Raw genomic sequence first — 18,357 nt, forward strand, 5'->3', positions numbered from 1 at the left:
TGTATTTACCTGTGTTGACAGCAGTATAGCAGCGTGTGTGTGTTGTCCTGTATTAGCAGAAGTAGTAGTAGTAAAGCTTTGGCTCTTGTTACTGTGGATGGACTCTCTAGACAGCGCAGCACCTTCAAGACCAAATCCTACAAGAGACAAACACACAAATGAATGGAGTGAAACTGACTGTGAACTGGCTGTGAATGTTTCTGTTGGTGTATAGTCCAAGACACTGTGCTTTGCCATGCAAATACACGCCAGTTATGTGGAACAGACTTTTAACACATCAAAGTTACACTTGAATGTCTGCATGGTTACATCCTAACGAAGTAGGTTAATTCAGAGTACGAGAAAAAAAATGTTCTCAGTTTATCTTATCAAAATACATTACTGCAATAAATTCAAATAATGTATGCGAAGAAATAAGAAATTATTCAATGTAATATTTTCCCTAAGGTGTTCATGAAAAAAAAAAACTCTGAAAATGTGTCGTCTAACAGGCTAAAACTTAATCAGCTTAGACTCCACATTATCACACAACATGCACACACACACACACACATACACACACAAAAACAAACTTGTATGCCTACAGCTACTTTAGACATCCATTCACTCAGCATAAACTCTGCGGCAGTAACTGGTTGGAAAAATTTATGACTGGCCAACATTCATTACCATTATCATTATCACCAACACCATGCGCTTCTAACTGTGTGTGTGTGTGTGTGTGTGTGTGTGTGTGTGTGTCTTGTGTGTGAGTTAATGTGAGAGAATGTGCATGTATGTGTGTTTATGAGGCGACACACCAAGTTAATTAATTTCAAAGCCCAGTAGTGTGTGCCTAGCTGATAAGTCCCTCCCCACTACCCATAATGCTCTGCTGAAGTAGAAGGCTGCAGCACGTTCATTCAGCCAATTAGCCCAGATACTGACACACTCTACAAATTAGCGTATGTGCAGGCACACACACACACACACACACACACACACACACACATAGTCAGTCTCTAACATGCATGCACACAAACACACATACACTAACAGAGTTCTGTGTAAACAAACTCTTGGACTGTCTGTCTTTGTGCCAGGGGAGAGAGAGAGGGGAGAGAGAAGGGGGGTAGGGGGGTGAATGCATATCAGTGTATAATTAGAGCAGAGTTGAAGTACTAAGTTTGTATGCTGGTGTTAAATTGGAAATGCTCAATGCAAATAAATTCAGTTCAGAGTCAATTACCAATGCTAGACTCCAAGTTAAAAACCTTCAAATCAATTTTAGCCCCTCTGCCTTTCCAAGATTAGCACTTCCTATACACTCTAGATGGGGTGTCTTATGAAAAATTAAATAAGTAATTCATCGCAAATTAGTTCATGCACAGTTCAGCGTTAGTTCATGAACTGCAAGGAAGTAAGAAAGAAAGAAAGAAAGAAAGAGAGACAGACAGAAGAGAGAAAGCAGAGATTTGGAGAATTTGAAGCTAGTTTCATTTGTTTCTCATGTTGTTGTGTTTTCATCCCTCAGCCCTTGTGTGAAAATCTTCCCATTAGTGACTTTCCCTTGTAAATGTCTCTAAAAATCAAACTCTACAACAGTGATGTTACCACCTAAATTTCATGTAGAATTCATTTCTAGTAATATGTATAAAAAAAAGTATTAAAACATTATTTATTTGGGTTTTTGTCATTCAGCATTTGACATTTTGAAACGCAGGCGTTTCATAGAATATACACGTACCCTGCTCTGTGTGACACGGTGTGTTTGGATGCGTGAGGTGAGTAGGGCAGTGGCCATAGCAGTGAGCAGGTGCTGCTGGACCCGAGCCCCTGCTGCACCCACGCCCTCCAAGATGGCCGCAGGGCCACAGGTGTCAATAACTGCCAAGAAGACTGCTGGGACCACCCGGGTTAGCCTTGAAAGAGCCTGGAGACATAGAGACAGACAGATAAACACAAACAACAACAACAACAATTCAGCTGTAATGTCATGCTGCACTTGATGTCCTTGGTGGTAAGCTGTTAGATAAAAAAAAAATAAATAAATAAAAATAAAAATAAGAAGCAAGTGCTCACTGGTACATAACATGGAGTGACACATAATTTTCAAATGCATTTTGTAATTCCAACCACTGCGCCATTAATAAAGAAGTTAGTATGATTTGCAGTCTGACTAGGAGGGATATAGAGTGCTTCATGAGTGATAAGTCAATACATATACGTGAAGCCCATCTAGATATTTGTGGGGTAAAGCAAAAACAAACAAACAAACAAAAAGAAAAGCCACTTCTTGTGATTAAGCATTAGAAGGCCATTCATTTTCATTTTTTGAGGTCGGTCAAGAGATATTATATTACAACAACTTTTCCATCAACAATCACAAAATACAAGCAGTTCAAGCAAGGAGCACATTTACTTTCTTTTACCTTCAAACAAGTATGTGTAATTTGAAAAACATATTTTTTTCAATTTGTACCAACAGCTTACCTTTTCAGTGTGAACTACTCTGGTTGACCACCATGTTATGTGTTTGATGTCTTTTTGTGTTAGTATGTCTCACAGAGATGTTAGTATGTGTATTTGTATCCATACACAGTCCTGCTTGCATGATGGTGTAGGTGTGAGTTTTCAGGCGTGTATACTTACAGATATGGCAGTGACTCTGACAGCCTCCACAGTGGAGTGAGTGAACAGGTACCACAGGGCAGAAGCTATCTCTGTGGTAACCAGGTGGTGGGAGGGGCCAGAGACAACAGCAGAGATGTTCTCTATGGCTTTTGCAGCCATGTGATGAACTATGGAATCATCCTGTCAGAGAGAGACAGAAAAACTTTAAAATAACATAAATCCACTTTGGAAAAAAGGTATACATCATCAGCTGAAATGAATTATTTATGTATCGGGGTATAACTAGAACAAGCAAACCAAAAAAACAAAAAATAGTATAAATGCTCTCTATTCTCAACAGGAGAGAATAGAGATCATCTTTTACCACAGGAACATCTGTACCCAGTATGGACTCAAGTACCCAAATCCCGATGGGACACACCACCAAAGGTGGTTGAGAACAACAGGGCTTAGATCCTGTGGGACTTCCAGTTCCAGACTGACAAACAGCTTCTGGCTAACCAACCGGACATAGTGGTGGTTGACAAACACCAATAGAGGGCAGTGGTGGTAGATGTGGCAATACCAGCCGACATCAGAAAGAAGGAACACGAAAAGGTGGAGAAGTATCAAGGGTTGAAAGAACAGCTGGAACAGATGTGGAAAGTCAAAGTTGATGTGCTCCTCGTAGCAGTAGGAGCACTCAGGGCAGTGACCCCCAAACTGGGAGAGTGGCTCCGGCAGATTCTAGGAACAACATCTGAAGCCTCAGTCCAGAAGTGTGCAGTCCTAGGAACAGCTGAGATACTGTGCAGAGCCCTCAAACTCCCAGGCCTCTGGTAGAGGACCAGAGCTTGTGGATGACACAGACACTACCCTAAGAGGGTGATTTTTTGTTTTCTATATATGTGTGTGTGTGTGTGTGTGTGTATTTCTACTATATATACATGTACATATATATATATATTTTTACTCTGTTGTCACATACACAAAGGCCCAAAATACACACACATGCACAAACAGGACCTACACAAGCATTAAATGGAGAAATGTCAGAGTGAGGGGGCTGCCCATGGACAGGCGCCCCGAGCAATTGAGGGTCCGGTACCTTGCTCAAGGGCACCTCTCCAGCTACCAGTCCACACACCATATTTGGTCCAGATGGGGATTTTAATTCAACTTTCTTTCCCATTCTGATGCTCAGTTTGAATTTCAGCAGGTCGTCTTTATCATGTCTACATGTCTAAATGCACTGAGTTGCTGCCATGGGATAGGCTGGTTAGCTTTTTGCGTTAACGAGCAGTTGAACAGCATTTTTTGAAATAGGTAAAATCGTGTTTTATGTAGAGCTTCACTCCACGCTTCCTTGCCCCACTGTCCCTCTCTCTTTCTCTGAGATTACATCTGCAGGAGTGTAACCATCTGCCCTGGGGAACAGTTGGTGAGAGTCTACCTGCACACACATACATACCAACAGGGCTTCCTGTTGGCATCAAATGGCTAATATTACCTAATGTTTATTAATGAGTTTAATGAGAGAGTTGAGCTGTTTTGGTGTTGGTGTTAGTTTGCTGGTACCATTAAACTCCTCGGTGTCGGATGATAGCTGCTGCTGTTGTGTTAGCTTATGCTACCAGGCAGATTCTGGGGAGAATGGCTGGGGAATGCAAGTGCTCGAATATGAAATTTACATAAATTACCTATACTACATAATACTACACCTATAACAATATAAAACATCAAGTGTGCTGCCCATGCACTCTGACACTATATTAAAACTATCTGAAAATTAAACATTTTGTTTCCCTGTTCCATCCTAAGACTAATGTTAATGGAGTCCATTTAAGAACCATCCTGTTAAAGGATTTGGAACCATGAGTTGGTCAAAAATCTTGCAGCTTGAATCTAGAGTCCTCAACACCACACATGTCACTGACCCGAATTACCCTCCTTGGCATAGTCAGCAAGCATAGAGATGATACAGACCAAAAGAAAATAATGTTGCACACACTATGTGCTGGAAAGTCACATTCACCCACAGGGTCAGTAAAACTAGAACAGCCAAGTGGTGGAAGTCTAATATTTATACTGGTATCAAGCACAAATTCGCAACATGTTATGGTCCGGCTCTAAGACCATCACAAATAAGGAAACACATGGGGAGTTACATAAAAATAAGTAATTTATTTAAACAAAAATTCAAGAATAAACAATATAACCAAGTATTATAATGCAAACTAAACTATACAAAAACTCAAGTAAATGCAATCAACGCAGCATGGTGCCAGGGGGGAAAAAAAGAGGCACCAAGTTCCCAGGAGGGCAGATTTTAAAGGGCTGGAGACAGTGGCCAGCTGCCTCCATTCACCACGACCAATCAAGCCACCAGCACTCTGAAACAAAAGAACATAACACAACACCAACACTAAACCCTAGTGGAGGCCCTGGGGCCGTCACATCACGTACATGCATGCATCCAAGCATGCACCTTTTTACCAATTGGTATGCGTATTTAATTAGCTGTCCTTTGGTACATGAACACTCTTCCCACAAAATCTCTCTGTGAATCCATTTGGAAGTTATGCACTTTTACAATAAGCCATTCCCCCACTTAGCCCACGGGCATGAAAAGAGACGCATACCTTCACACACACACACACACACACACACACACACACACACACACACACACTACTTGACCTCTATGCCTAATTTTAGCCTCCTAGGGCAAAAACTGTGGACACCAAAGGCTGGGGAGATTTTTGTGGTCCGACCAACAGACAGAGTGAGTAATAGGGCTGCCAGTCGCAGCTAAAAAGATTAGCTTATAAACTATACTTGTGTGTGCATGTGCATATGCAACCTAATAGCAGGGCGTACCATAGTGTTTTCCTTGTATAAAACATAATGCCATTGGGAGCAACACATTTTGTGGTTCATTGTTAAGTTACAAGCTCAAAACTCGATTACTGAAAAATGTCATACACCAAAAGGAAGAAATGAACAAAGAACTAACGCAATCACAAACTGACAATTAGATTAGCTCTCAACATCACCTCAATACAAAAACGAGAGAGAGGTTACGTGTGTCTGTATGAGTTAGCGTGCAAGTGTTTGTGTGTGTATGCTTATGTGTATACTGCATGTGCCCACACACCTTTGGCTGAGTAGAGAATAGTTGTTTGTGTTCAGACAATGGGGCCAGGCTAATGAAATCTCTGTGGCTGAGGAAATGAGTTTTTCCAGGAAAGTCATTGTGGAGAAAGACAGGAAGTAGAACAGAAGTGATTGCCTCTGTCAGGTTATTATTGTGTTTCACTGTGTTACATCACTTCAACGCTACTCTCCCTAGATATGAGATACAATAGAGTCTATTCATAAAACACAGTTAACTACATTTTATGGCAAAGGTTCATAATAACAGCTGAAACATTAATTTCATCATGGTAATTTATCATGGTAATTCTGAAAAGGGGTACAGGTGACAGATAATTACATTATTGCCCTACTTAATTGTTGAATGTTTCACACATGACTGCACTGACTGTCCTCACATTGAGTATATGTGCACTGCAAAACATTTAGGAAATGAGAGATTTGAGACAAAATCCAACAATTAAAGTGATACTCCACTGAAAATCTGTCCTTTTAATATCAAATTCACTCCCTTTAAGCTTGAAAACTGGCTGTACAAACTTTATAGTTTGTTTTTTATCACACAAATGCAGCTGCGGTCAGCTTGAATTCACGTCAATTACAATGGACCCAATGGTGACAAATTTTTCGCATACTTTTCTGCTGAAGAATCGTAGTTCTGGTGAAATATGGTTAAATAAACTGCTTATGTTTCATATTATCTTATCTATCTATTATATTATCTACACCTCATTTTCATAAAAAGCTTAACATCTGCCTTAACATATGCACTATACAATAATAACAAAATAATGTCCCTGCTGCCCTGTAGGAACATTATGCCCAAAACAAAATGAACCTTTTAGAATCGAGAAAAATCTTGGTTTTGTTATTTAGGCCAGAATGTACTTTCAACATTTAACAATACATCAGTGGTCAGGCTGTGATCCATAGTTATTTAACATTTTATAAAATTAAAGACACAGCCTATTCAACCACATGGGAACTCTAATCATAACTGAGAGCTAAAATGATATACCTATTAATCCAATATAGGACATCATATTGCATATTCAACACCAACGGATTACGTAGCATGACAACATAATGAATCCTCTGGCACCCCTGCGGGAACCAGTAGAATGGTCTGTTCCAGCATTCCCCAGGCCGTGTGGGCCAGCTCACTAATGAGCCCACGGGGGAGCACCCACTGTCTGTGTGTTTAATAGACTGTAGCCCTGCCAGGAACTACACAGAAAGAGACAGAGGGGGAGACTGAAAGACAGAGAAAGAGAGCGAGAGATGCATTGAGAGAGATATCCTTACATGTGGTGAGAAACAAGTAGCTCATGCAAGAAACTCCATCATTATGATGCAGAGAGAGAAATGCAGGAGACAGAGGAAAGAGTAAGTTATTCTCATTATGATTTCTCCCAGTATGAGAAACAAGTTCATCTGAGAAACACACTCATTATATTATACTCAGTGTCCTACTTAAACCTCAAATCTCCAGAAAGTCAACTTTAAAGAAATTAAGGTACATTTTTTTGCAACTGCTTTCACGATAACTTAGCTACAAGGTCATCCAACACTTTTTTGACTTTGCACACAAGACTTTGCCAAGTTTGAACGTCAGTGATGAGACATCTGTGATTTTACGTGACACAACTGAAATTATACAATCATGCTACATTTTTTTTCTCACAATACCATAATTTCTTAGAAGCTGAGAGGTGGCCTATTCAACCAAACAGACCAAATTTTAACATGTTAGGAGGTTTTAAAGGCATGTCCGGCTTCTTGCTCGCTCTGTTTCCACAGCACGTAAACACATTCAGATAATAGTTAAGCAAATAGTTTTGGAGCAAGATTTAGAGTCTACAGTCTATGCTAGCTGCTCGGTGAGGCTGTGCTGCGAGCTAAATGCTAACATCAGCATGCTAAAATTCTCACAGTAACTGCGCTAATATGCTAATGTTTAGCATGTGGAGACATTTTGGCATGTCACAGCTGAAAGAGCACAGGTGCAGTTGATAACTTTAATAACAACTGCATTCAATTTGGGTGAGGCAGTTCCACGTCCTGGTATTGTGTATGCTGGCTCATTGGTCATAAAGATAAGTAAAGACAAACAATGGAATAAACTGAAATTTGGGCTCATCAATAGTGCTAGATTAAATTGAATTAAATAAATGTGACTTTATTAAGATTTAGCCTCTCGAGACATTGAATATCTTTACAGTAGTTTCATGGTAATCCATCCAATAACTGTCAAAACATTTCACCCAAAATCAAGAATGTCAACTTCATGTTTCTGCTAAAAGAAAGGTCAGGGCCCAGTTCCTTAAAATAAAATAAATCTGAATCTTAATGATCAGGATTTGGGAATCTGGTGTTTTGCCATCCAGGCTGCTGCCTGGTCCACTGAGTATGAGTTGACTGACTGGTCTGGCATCATGACATTAAACAGCAGTTTCTCAGTTTAAAAAAACAACCACTGAGTGCTGCAGTGGGACTTGATTAGCCAATTAGCGCCACAGGAGGGACTGACGCTGTTGGAACCGATGATGAGTAAAAACATCAATGGTGAGCACTAAAGACAGGATAGATGCTCCTATCAGGGCTGTTCTAAATTGATGTCTTCTCTTTATTGCCGACACTTTTTTTTTTTTTTTTTTTTGACCATAGGTATCCCAATCCTACTAAGTTTCAGACAACACTGGTTTGATCCAATGTGATTCGATTATTTCCAAACAGCTCAGCCCCAGGATCAACAAAGTCATCAGGTTAGAAAAATATTGTATTGTAGGCCTTATCTTCATCAAGACTTATTTTATGTATTAATATTCAAAATCAAGTCCTAACGTACCTGAATCATTTTAGAGCTGACTGGAGTGACTACACTGCCCCTTGTCTCCTTATGACTTCACCTTTCAAGACTCAGTCTCTGAAGCTCTCACAATGCTCTTGTACTGTGTCTTCTAGAATATCGATAGTATGAAAATGTTTGGAAGCATCTTGTCCAGTGTTTCCACCAATGTGAGGGACATTTGTTCGGGTGGAGATAAATATGTTTCTAAAATTACAATAACAGTAACTGTAGGGGGGAAAGTAGAAAAAGATCAAACTAATCCAAAAAAACATTTTTAGGATTCATGATCTAAAAATGACTTGATGCTCACGGAACTAACTTAAAGGTATTGCAATGTAAACTTCCTCAAATTGAACTGCAGAAAATGTTTGGACATACATTAGTTACATTAGTTATCTTATAAATGAGAATTTTTTTCTTCTAACTGTTTCTTCCACTCTGTATCTCATCCTCACTAATTTGTGAAGATTTTGAAAAGAATCAGTAAGGGAGCAATATTTGGTGGATTTAGAGCATGACGTTCAGCCTCGCAGAGGTGTCATGGGGCAGATCTAATTAAATGACATACCGACTCCAATACATCCTCACTTCAAAACATCCAGCCATGATTTCTGAGTAGGTACTTATCCTAATTTAAGACTATTAAAGATAGATATAATACTCTGGCAAAACATATATTCTTCAATTTCAGGTTTCCTGGATCTGAATTTGGCAGTTGCTAAAAAACATTTATCTTACTGGTGTATCCAGTTTAAACAGGATTTCCATCTTTTTCGTCAAGTTTCAACAACACTAACTAGCTTCCTGGCAACAGGGTTGAATTAAAAAATCTCCCTTATTCTGTAGCTCAGGGCTGACAGGTAAGATTTACACACTTTGAACCCCAGGCTAAAAAAAGCTGGAAAAACCTCTGTTTTCAGATGAAAAGAGTTAAAATGCTGGGCAGATATGGAACAATAAAATCCTGTCTCCAAGTGTCGATCAGTAGATTAGTCTTACATCCAAACATGTTTGCACCTGGCCTCTGAGTCTCAAGTAGAAAGAGATCACAACACAAAAATACATCACATGACTTGACACAGGATTTGTGTGTATGCCTGTGTGTGCACAAGTGCACGTGTTCACATGTCTGATGTGGTTTCTCTCTGTAATTAAAGTCCTTTAGAAGCCAGTGCACCTGGTTCTGAATGAGCCCCTATGGCAAAGACACAGACACCATCTATCAGCCCCACACAGAACATCTGACACCCCTAATAGCCACACTCAAAGAGACAGACAGACCGTCTGATTAACTGGCTAACAGACAGGCAATGGGGTGTGAAGGAAAAGGAAGAGACAGGAGGACAGAAAAAGTAGAAAAGAGCAACAGGTAGAGATGCAAATAGACAAATGGCGAAAAAGACTAACCAGTAGACAGACAAACACATGAAAAACTAGAAACCATCTTGTGATGGAATCACACCAGCCGAGATAACTATCTTAAAATAAATGTGGGCCATGGGTGTAAGGTGGGAGGCCAAATGCCCCTTCCCTACTTCCTACCCCCATACTTCCGGTGCCCCTGCACAGACCACATTCATCTCTAAACTCTGCCTTCATTTTGTTCATTTTTATCTCAACTTCACTTCACTTTCTCTGAGTGTAAGATGTGAGCTTACTGGACATACTCAACTGCCCCACAATGCATTGCATCTCTTGGGACTGCAGAGCTTTTCAGCCAGGCTAAAAGCTGCAGATATGCCACTTAATTAAGTTTTGATATTTTTTTTCTGGTGAGAAGGGAAAGATTAACATTCACAATATGTGGTAAATTTATCCAATTACCGCCTGTTATGAAATTTGTTGTGATGTTTCCGGAGATGTGAGAGTCGCTGACTGGGTCAGACCAGCCATTAGTGACTGCATCACATGACTGTGTTGCTTGTGCATACGTAAGTGTGAACAGTCTGTTGGTAATGGCCTACATAACTGTAACCAGCAAGCAGTAACTCAACACAGACTGAGTTTCTTGGTGGCGGTGTGTTAGTGTGCGATTCACAGTTACAGGCAGGTGGACAAACAAGTGCACTGATACACAGTGTTATTATTAGTCAACACCCCACCCCCAATCAATACAGCACAGTAACTGTACATTACAGTATATTACACAATGGCTTGTACATGCATGCATGAGAGTGTGCATGTGGAGTGGTCATCTTATGTTAGAGACACAGGGGTAGGACCCATGACTGTCTTGGAGAGTCCCCCTCTGTTCTCTTCTCCTTTGTGGAAGATAGTGATAAATCATTAATAGGCTCAGAGAGTGTGTGTGTGTGTGTGTGTGTGTGTAAGGGGGATTTCTGCCTTGTGCCCCCTGGCTTCTATCACTGTAATACTGTTCATACATCATTTGCTGCACAGGCGCGCACACACACACACACACACACACACACACACACATTTTCCATCATAGGCAGCAGAAGCATCATCTTGTTCAGACTCATAAATAATTTCCTGCAGCTCAAGTCTGGCCTGGAAACCTGCCTTTCACTCCATGCCATCCACTCCCCCTCTCCAAGTACAACTCTCTCTCTCCCTCTCTGACTCCCTGCCATCTCCTCTCCCTCTCCCACTACACTGATCCGTCTCTTTCTTCCTCTCTGTCACTCCCTGCCATCCCCCACTATCCCCCTCTCCACTGGTAAAACCACCATGCTCGCTTTGGCTCTGTGCCCCCCCGCCCCCCAGTCAACCCCTTCTTCTACTACAACGATCTCTATCCCTCTCTCCAGTGCTTTACTTGTAAATCAGGAAAACTCTCAACAGCAGCGGAGGGGGCTGGGGTGATCCAGGGGGTCAGAAAACGCATCAAAATCACACTGCCTGGAGCGCATTAGACAGGGTCTTGGCGCTGTATCTCAGTGCTGTCATGCAATAAACAGTGTGTGGCACTGGATTTACATTTAGCGCACTGGTAGACAATCTCCTTCTCCAGACAACACTACATGCGAAATGTATCACTAAATATTGGAGACACCACTGAAGCAATAAACTCATAATAATAAGGATCCAGCTGGTAACTTATCAAATCAGACATTAGACATTGTAAAAAGGTCTTTACTGATCAGCCAAGAGTAGTTCAAACAAACTTGTTATTCATGCTCATGTGCTTTATGAGATAAATTTTATTTGAAGTAATTTATACTCTGCTCATGGATTCTTCAGAACTGCACTGAATTACAGTGAGGCCACAGCAAACTGCTACCGACTTCACATTGTGCAGCAGTTAACAAATATTTAGTTTTTAACCCAAGGTCAAATAAAACCAATAGAGACAATCAATGTGTCTGTATCTTAAATGGCCCCATCCAATATATGGCTTATCTTCTGAGGGCAGTTAGCTTGCTCAAATATTTTATTTATAGCTGCCCTAATCAATATTTTCATATTAACAATGGATCAAATTAAAATGTGTAATGACGAAGGTGTTGCATATTGTGACAGACCCCCAGACAATTATCACCCATCTCTGTGGTTCCCCTCGGCTCAGTTCTACAAAACTATATTGGCTTTTAAATGGGAAAATACAGCAACTTTAAAAACAAACTGTATGCTGCAGTACCTGCCAGCACCTAACAGCTTTGCTATAGTGCAGATGTTCTTCTTGCTTGCTCTCTGCTTTACTTTTATTTTTCCTATTTTTCTCTTTTGTCACAAACTCCAACACATTAAAGAGGTTTCCTATAACTACTAAATCATTGGGAGGATAACTTTTGACAACTTTGGGTAAGCACTTGTCTACTATATCTACAGAAGACACTGCAAATGTATATTGAATATTGTATATTGACATATATTCTTTTTAGACGCGTGTAGATGCTGAAAAGATAAAATATTTTCAACTTTTTGAGCGTCAGACACCAGTAGCTAGCGCGCATTGAATAAGCGCTTCCAGCGTTTCAAGCGTCTTTGAAGCGTCCGCGTCTCTAGCGTCTCATTTCTGTGTGATCACCCCCTTAGACCAGCAGGGGTTGCTGTATGAACAAACTCTGTGTGATAAGAGTGTGTTGAATCCTGCAAAATCCACAACAGGCTCATTATGTCAAAACTGTCAGATAGAACCAGAATGCTACCACTAACCAAAGTAGTGTTAACCATGATGCTACCTCAAATATTCTAAACCTGGTTCATACTGTGTCTCACGAAACTTTTTTAAGCGAGACTCTAACAGACATATACCACTGCCACCTTGCATTAATTTGGTGCTAAGCAAAAACGGAACAGAATCAGAAAAACAAATTCTGGCATCACAGGAAAAAATACAGCATCGCCAGTCATACGGCTCAAAAACAAATATCAACCACTGTCTGATCTAAGTGAGAACGAGCTGGAAAGCAGTTCTATGAAGGGAAAACAGGGAATAAAGAAGATCTCATTCACAAGGGGAAAAGTGAAATTAATGCTGGTATACAGAATAAGTACAAGGCACACAAGGACAGAGAATCTGTGCCAAAGGTGAAGGAGAGAGACATCCTACTTGTGGGAGACAGTGCTATCAGTACAGTAAACAATGAAAGGATCATTACATGCAGCTATCCAGGAGCCATTGTTAGTGATGTCACAGGACTTTTCTCCCAGGCACTGTCAAACCACCCTGGAATCAAACATATTGTTGAGCATGAGGGAGCTGTTGACATCAGGAAAGGAGAATCAGAAGTTTAAAAAAAAAAAAATTAAACATTTTAACAGACTTGACAAGCTGGAAGTATAATCACTGATCAGTGGGCCTTTCCCAAATATTCACACAAAGTTAGATAAATTCAACTGCCTACTTGCACTGAATACATGACTTTCTAATACCTGTGAGTTGCAAAGAAGAAACTTCATTGATAACATAAACCTATTTTGGGAAGAGCCAGCCACAGGATAACAACAATGACACTGCTCCACCTGCCCTCCCTGTGGATTCTCCTTCATCACTACCCCCTACGCCCCCACTGCACCTGAATCACTCTCCTCTGACTCTCTAACATTCATTCCCTCACCTCTTTAGTTTCTAAAGCCAGATGGAGGACTTAGTAAAGTATACAAGTCTGGGATGGAAACAACCCACCAGCTAATCTGCTCCCAAAGCCCCCTAGGTGCCCTGCCCCTCCCTCTTCAACCCCCCAAATCGGGCCACCTCGTCCACCTCTGCCTCAACCCAGACCACTGGCTTCTATGGCCTTGGAGAGCACAGGGGCATCTGCTATCACTGTCAACAGGAACTAGGACACCCTGGGCCTCTGCTGTTTTCAGAACTGTTATTCATTATCTGTCCTTTAGCAACCCAAGGCCCAGGGAGAGAATAACCATCCCAAGTACAACAGCTCCAGTGTCAAGGCAAAGATTAGATAAGAGGGTGACAGTAAGATCCTCCAATCCCCCCAATCTACTTCAAATTACCTGTAAGCAAAGTATCTCAGGCCCTGCTCTAACTTGGAACTAGCTGTATTTAATATCAGGTCCCTGGGTAATAAGTAACTTTAATCAACGATTTCATTACCTCTTATGAGCTTGACATTATGTTTTTATGGAGATTTGGCTGGACAACAAGAATGGAAATGCTGCTCTTATCGAATCCACCCAACCAAATTTTAGATTTCAGTTTGAAGCACGACAGAACAAAAATAGAGGTGGTGTCTGTCCCACAAATTATAGATACAGGGATAGATTTCTTTTCTTTTTTTTTTTTTTAAAGATATTTTTTGGGGCTTTTTAGCCTTTAATGTATAGGACAGACAAGCGTGAAGGGGGGGAGAGAGGGAGTGACATGCAGCAAGGGGCCACAGGCTGGAGTTGAACCCGGGCCTCTGCGGCAACAGCCTTGTACATGGGGCGCCTGCTCTACCACTAAGCCACCGACGCCCCATGGGATAGATTTCTTTTTAAGAAGCTATCATTTGGTGAGTTCTCAAATGAAATTCTCACCATGTATCTCAAATATAGTTATTTACAGGCCACCTATAAACTCTTGAGGATTTTACTGAGATGCACTCAATTTGACTGTGTAGTCATTATGAGTGATTTTAATGTACACATAGATAATGTCTGTGAAAAAAATACCAATGAACATTCTGCCATAGATGACACATTTGATCTTTCTCAACATGTGAGAGAGCCAACCCATAGAAAGAGGACACACTCTGGATTTATTCATGACTAAAGGTGTTAATATGTCAAATGTCACTGTGCTTGATGTTACGCTATCAGATGATTTTTGGGTATTTTTTTTTATCTGCCAGTAACTCCCCATATTGTCCATGGATCAGCAAATGATGAAAAAAGACACTTTATTGAGAATATCAGAATACGTTTCCCATCAAACTGAAACTGCCACAATCAAAATTCATATTGATGATCTACTGCATTCCTGCACTTCTAAAACTGCAAATGTAATTGATGCCCTTACTCCTGAGAAAGTGAAATTGGTCAGTAATAAGCAAAAGGCACCATGGAGAAACATTCATTCTGTAAGGATCAAGAAAAGGGAGTGCCAGAAAGCTGAATGAAAATGGCGTAATCAAAAGGTCCACATTCACTTCGAAATCTATAAAGAAAAATTAGGCATTTACAATGTGACCTTGAGAAGTGCAAGGCAATCATTTTTTCCAGACATCATCAACGAAAAACAAGTAACAACTCACACACCTTATTCGCTACTGTGGACAGATGAACTGACCCTCCAGTTCCAATATCTCCAGAACTAGTTTCCTCCAGCAAATGTAACAAGGTTGAAACCTTTTATAATGATAATAATTGCTACAGTGGTCTGTTCCTAGGTCTTTCGAAACAAGCTGTTCGGCAAGTTCAACTTGTTCAGAATTCTGCTGCTAGGGTCCTGACAAAAAATAGGAAATATGACCACATTACTCCAGTTCTAAAATCCTTACACTGGCAACCTGTCACTCTGAGAACTGATTTCAAAATGTTGCTGCTTCTGTATGAATCACTCTGTGGCTCAGCACCCAAATACATCTCTGACATGCTTGTGACATATGAACCTTCAGGACCCTCAGGACAAATGGGGCTGACCATCCCAAGAGTTAGAACAAAACATGGTAACCTACTCTGACCACTTTTACTGTAAGTCAAAGCTAAAAATGTTCCTTTTTTACACTGCCTACTCCACCCTGTGATGACTGCAAACTTATTTTTTAACTTGAAAAATCATTTTAAACAAACTTTCTTTATCTTTGCACCTCTTGTCAACACAGCTATTTTTAATGGTGATTTTTGTCTCTTTAAACTGTAAATCATATAGTAATTAATTTTACCTAATATATCTTGTCTCTTTACTCTTTTATCGTAAATCTGTATCCTCTATTGTGTTTTATATTCTAATGCTCTGTAAAGCACTTTGAATTGCCCTGCTGTATGAAACGTGCTATACAAATAAAGCTGCGTTGCCTTGCCTAGAGAGCTGGGTAGTTCCCCCAAGAATTGGTGGGAATCAATATTGAGCTAAAGTATACATTCCCATGATCCAAAAGACCATATGCAAGGATAGAACCATTTTAAATAAGAATGTTAAAATCAAATTAATACAGCATCTCTTAAACTGGAAACAGGTGGCACCAGATTAAATACACTTTTTATGAGCAACCACAATAAAGGCTGCTTGAGACATTACAGAGCCTTTAAATGCATTTTTAGAATAACGTGGAAAATGAATACATGTTTATGGTTTAAAAAATATGTCTAGTTTCAGTGGCAATTTAGCACTGCAACATTCTATAAAGTTCTGCTCCGACTGCTGTAACAATAAAATTATCAAGTCAATATGTTAATGTTAAATGGACTGCCATTGTTTTCTTGTTGGATCAGCAAATAAAAACATTTCATAAAGGTTGCATGGAGGTACACTTTGGGGTGTTGGCTCTCAATGGGATTGGCAGTTCAAGCAGCCTTAAGCCTTGGGCTATTTGTCACACTATTTGACATAATTTGAAAAAAGACAAAAAAATTCTTTGTCTATTCCCCCTCCCCCTCTCTCTGTCTCTCACACACTCCTCTCTTGCTGTCAGGGATGAGCAACTTTATCTCTGCTGTCTTTCTGACCAGATGTTCAACTCTGTATAACCCATGGCTGGATTATCCAGGCAGATCACAGCCTGAGTCCCTCATGTGCTCTCTTCCCATTGGCTCTGTCACCTCTTCACCTCAGTCAGATCAACAGCCATTTAATACAGTCACTTCTAATTAATGTATAACATAAAAATCTTATTTAAGTATTTCATCCAACACAGGATGTTTAGTTTGCGATTTTAAAAAAATCATATTAAAATTCTGTCATACTATGCATTTGTAACAACATTGTGAGCTCCGTATGACTCACACCTTGCTAACAACAATAACTTATGTTTAGAAAAGATTTATGCATGCTTTCTAATTCAACCTGTAGGGGGAGACTTCACTCAATGATAAGTTACATTGATGGAAATGAAAATAACAATAACTGCAGCGCCCTTATTGTGCAGATGGACCACGTTGTTGTGGCTGTATACTTGCTATGCTATGCTAAAACATTTTTTACATACAATTACAATACAATTTTTTAAAACATTTCTAACTTTTAATTACTGAAAATTACTTGTGATCCAAAAATATCTTTGAGAGAAAACTGAAAAATATGAGAATAATTTATAAGTAAACTAAGGACTGCATGTGTTACTATTTTATTTATTGGAAAATATAAATTATGCTTGTTCTAAGTAGTAATTCCCTAGATTTGAATCACTCGGGGCGACAACTCAGGAGACTGTACATTCATCAACTTGCAGTCATTGCTAGCAAGGGTTGGTATTAATATACGCTACAAAGGATTAACTAGACGATTTTTCCAGTGCAGCTGTATCCAATAAAGCACTAATAAAAGGCCTCATTCTGACAAAAAATACTGTGACCAATTATAGCAGGATCACATTAACGATGACTTTAAGACAAGCTCAATTCAAATGGCCACCAAACCTTCAGTAGACCTCACATTTGCAAACATGAATGTTTTTGCAAAAACTATTTGAGGAGAATACTGATTTCACATTGAATTTTACGGTGAATATCTAAAGATGACTGCTCACCAAACCGAGGTTTGTTGGAGGTGTGGCAAATACATGATATTGTGTCAGCATATGTAAAGCATCTGCACACCCCAAAGCGATATTCATTTGTTGATCTATCATAACTGTATATTGCACATGTGGATGATCTTCCTATCATACAAGTGGTAACGCTAACATAGTTGTCAAAATTATTTTGTGGGGCCATTTCCCCCAGACCCTCAAGTGATGGTGCTACTAGCACAGGATGAGTGGCTAGATTATGGAATGATTGCCTTTTTGCTGTTTATCCATATTAATGGCCTTGAGGATGCAGCCATTGCTCTGTTTAGGAATATTATAAGACAACAAGATAACAACATTGCTGTTGTCAATGACAATTTCAACAACGGTGATTAAGTCCAACCAGCCATAGACACTGCTGATAATGATGAAGATGACAACATTGCTGTTGTCGATGAATATATTGGTAACGGCAGACAAGTTCAACCGGCTGACGATGCTGCTTCTGAGGCCAAAGTTGACATAGAAGTCAACCAACCTGTAAGAGACACTCCACTGCCCGGAGGATCCAGAAAGAGGGTCAGAGAAGAAGACAATGATGAAGCTCATGAGAGGAGCAGCAAGAGAGTCAGGCGCTTGTGCTCCAACAGCAAAGCTGAAGAAGTATACCCAGCGTCA

The 18,357-nt window shown here is 40.1% G+C and overlaps 1 protein-coding gene across 1 annotated transcript in view; it reads right to left on the reverse strand.

Moving 5' to 3' along the window:
* Positions 1-18,357, reverse strand: part of ulk4 (unc-51 like kinase 4) — a 115,127-nt gene that overhangs the window by 64,994 nt on the left and 31,776 nt on the right. The window contains exons 20-22 of the mRNA XM_033639704.2: positions 2,632-2,793; positions 1,727-1,912; positions 10-137 (exon numbers count right to left, since the gene is read on the reverse strand). Of these exons, the coding sequence (XP_033495595.2) occupies positions 10-137; positions 1,727-1,912; positions 2,632-2,793 (476 nt within the window). The remainder of the gene's footprint in view (positions 1-9; positions 138-1,726; positions 1,913-2,631; positions 2,794-18,357) is intronic.

This window comes from Epinephelus lanceolatus, chromosome 10 (genome assembly GCF_041903045.1).
Source record: "Epinephelus lanceolatus isolate andai-2023 chromosome 10, ASM4190304v1, whole genome shotgun sequence".
Lineage (NCBI taxonomy): Eukaryota > Metazoa > Chordata > Actinopteri > Perciformes > Serranidae > Epinephelus > Epinephelus lanceolatus.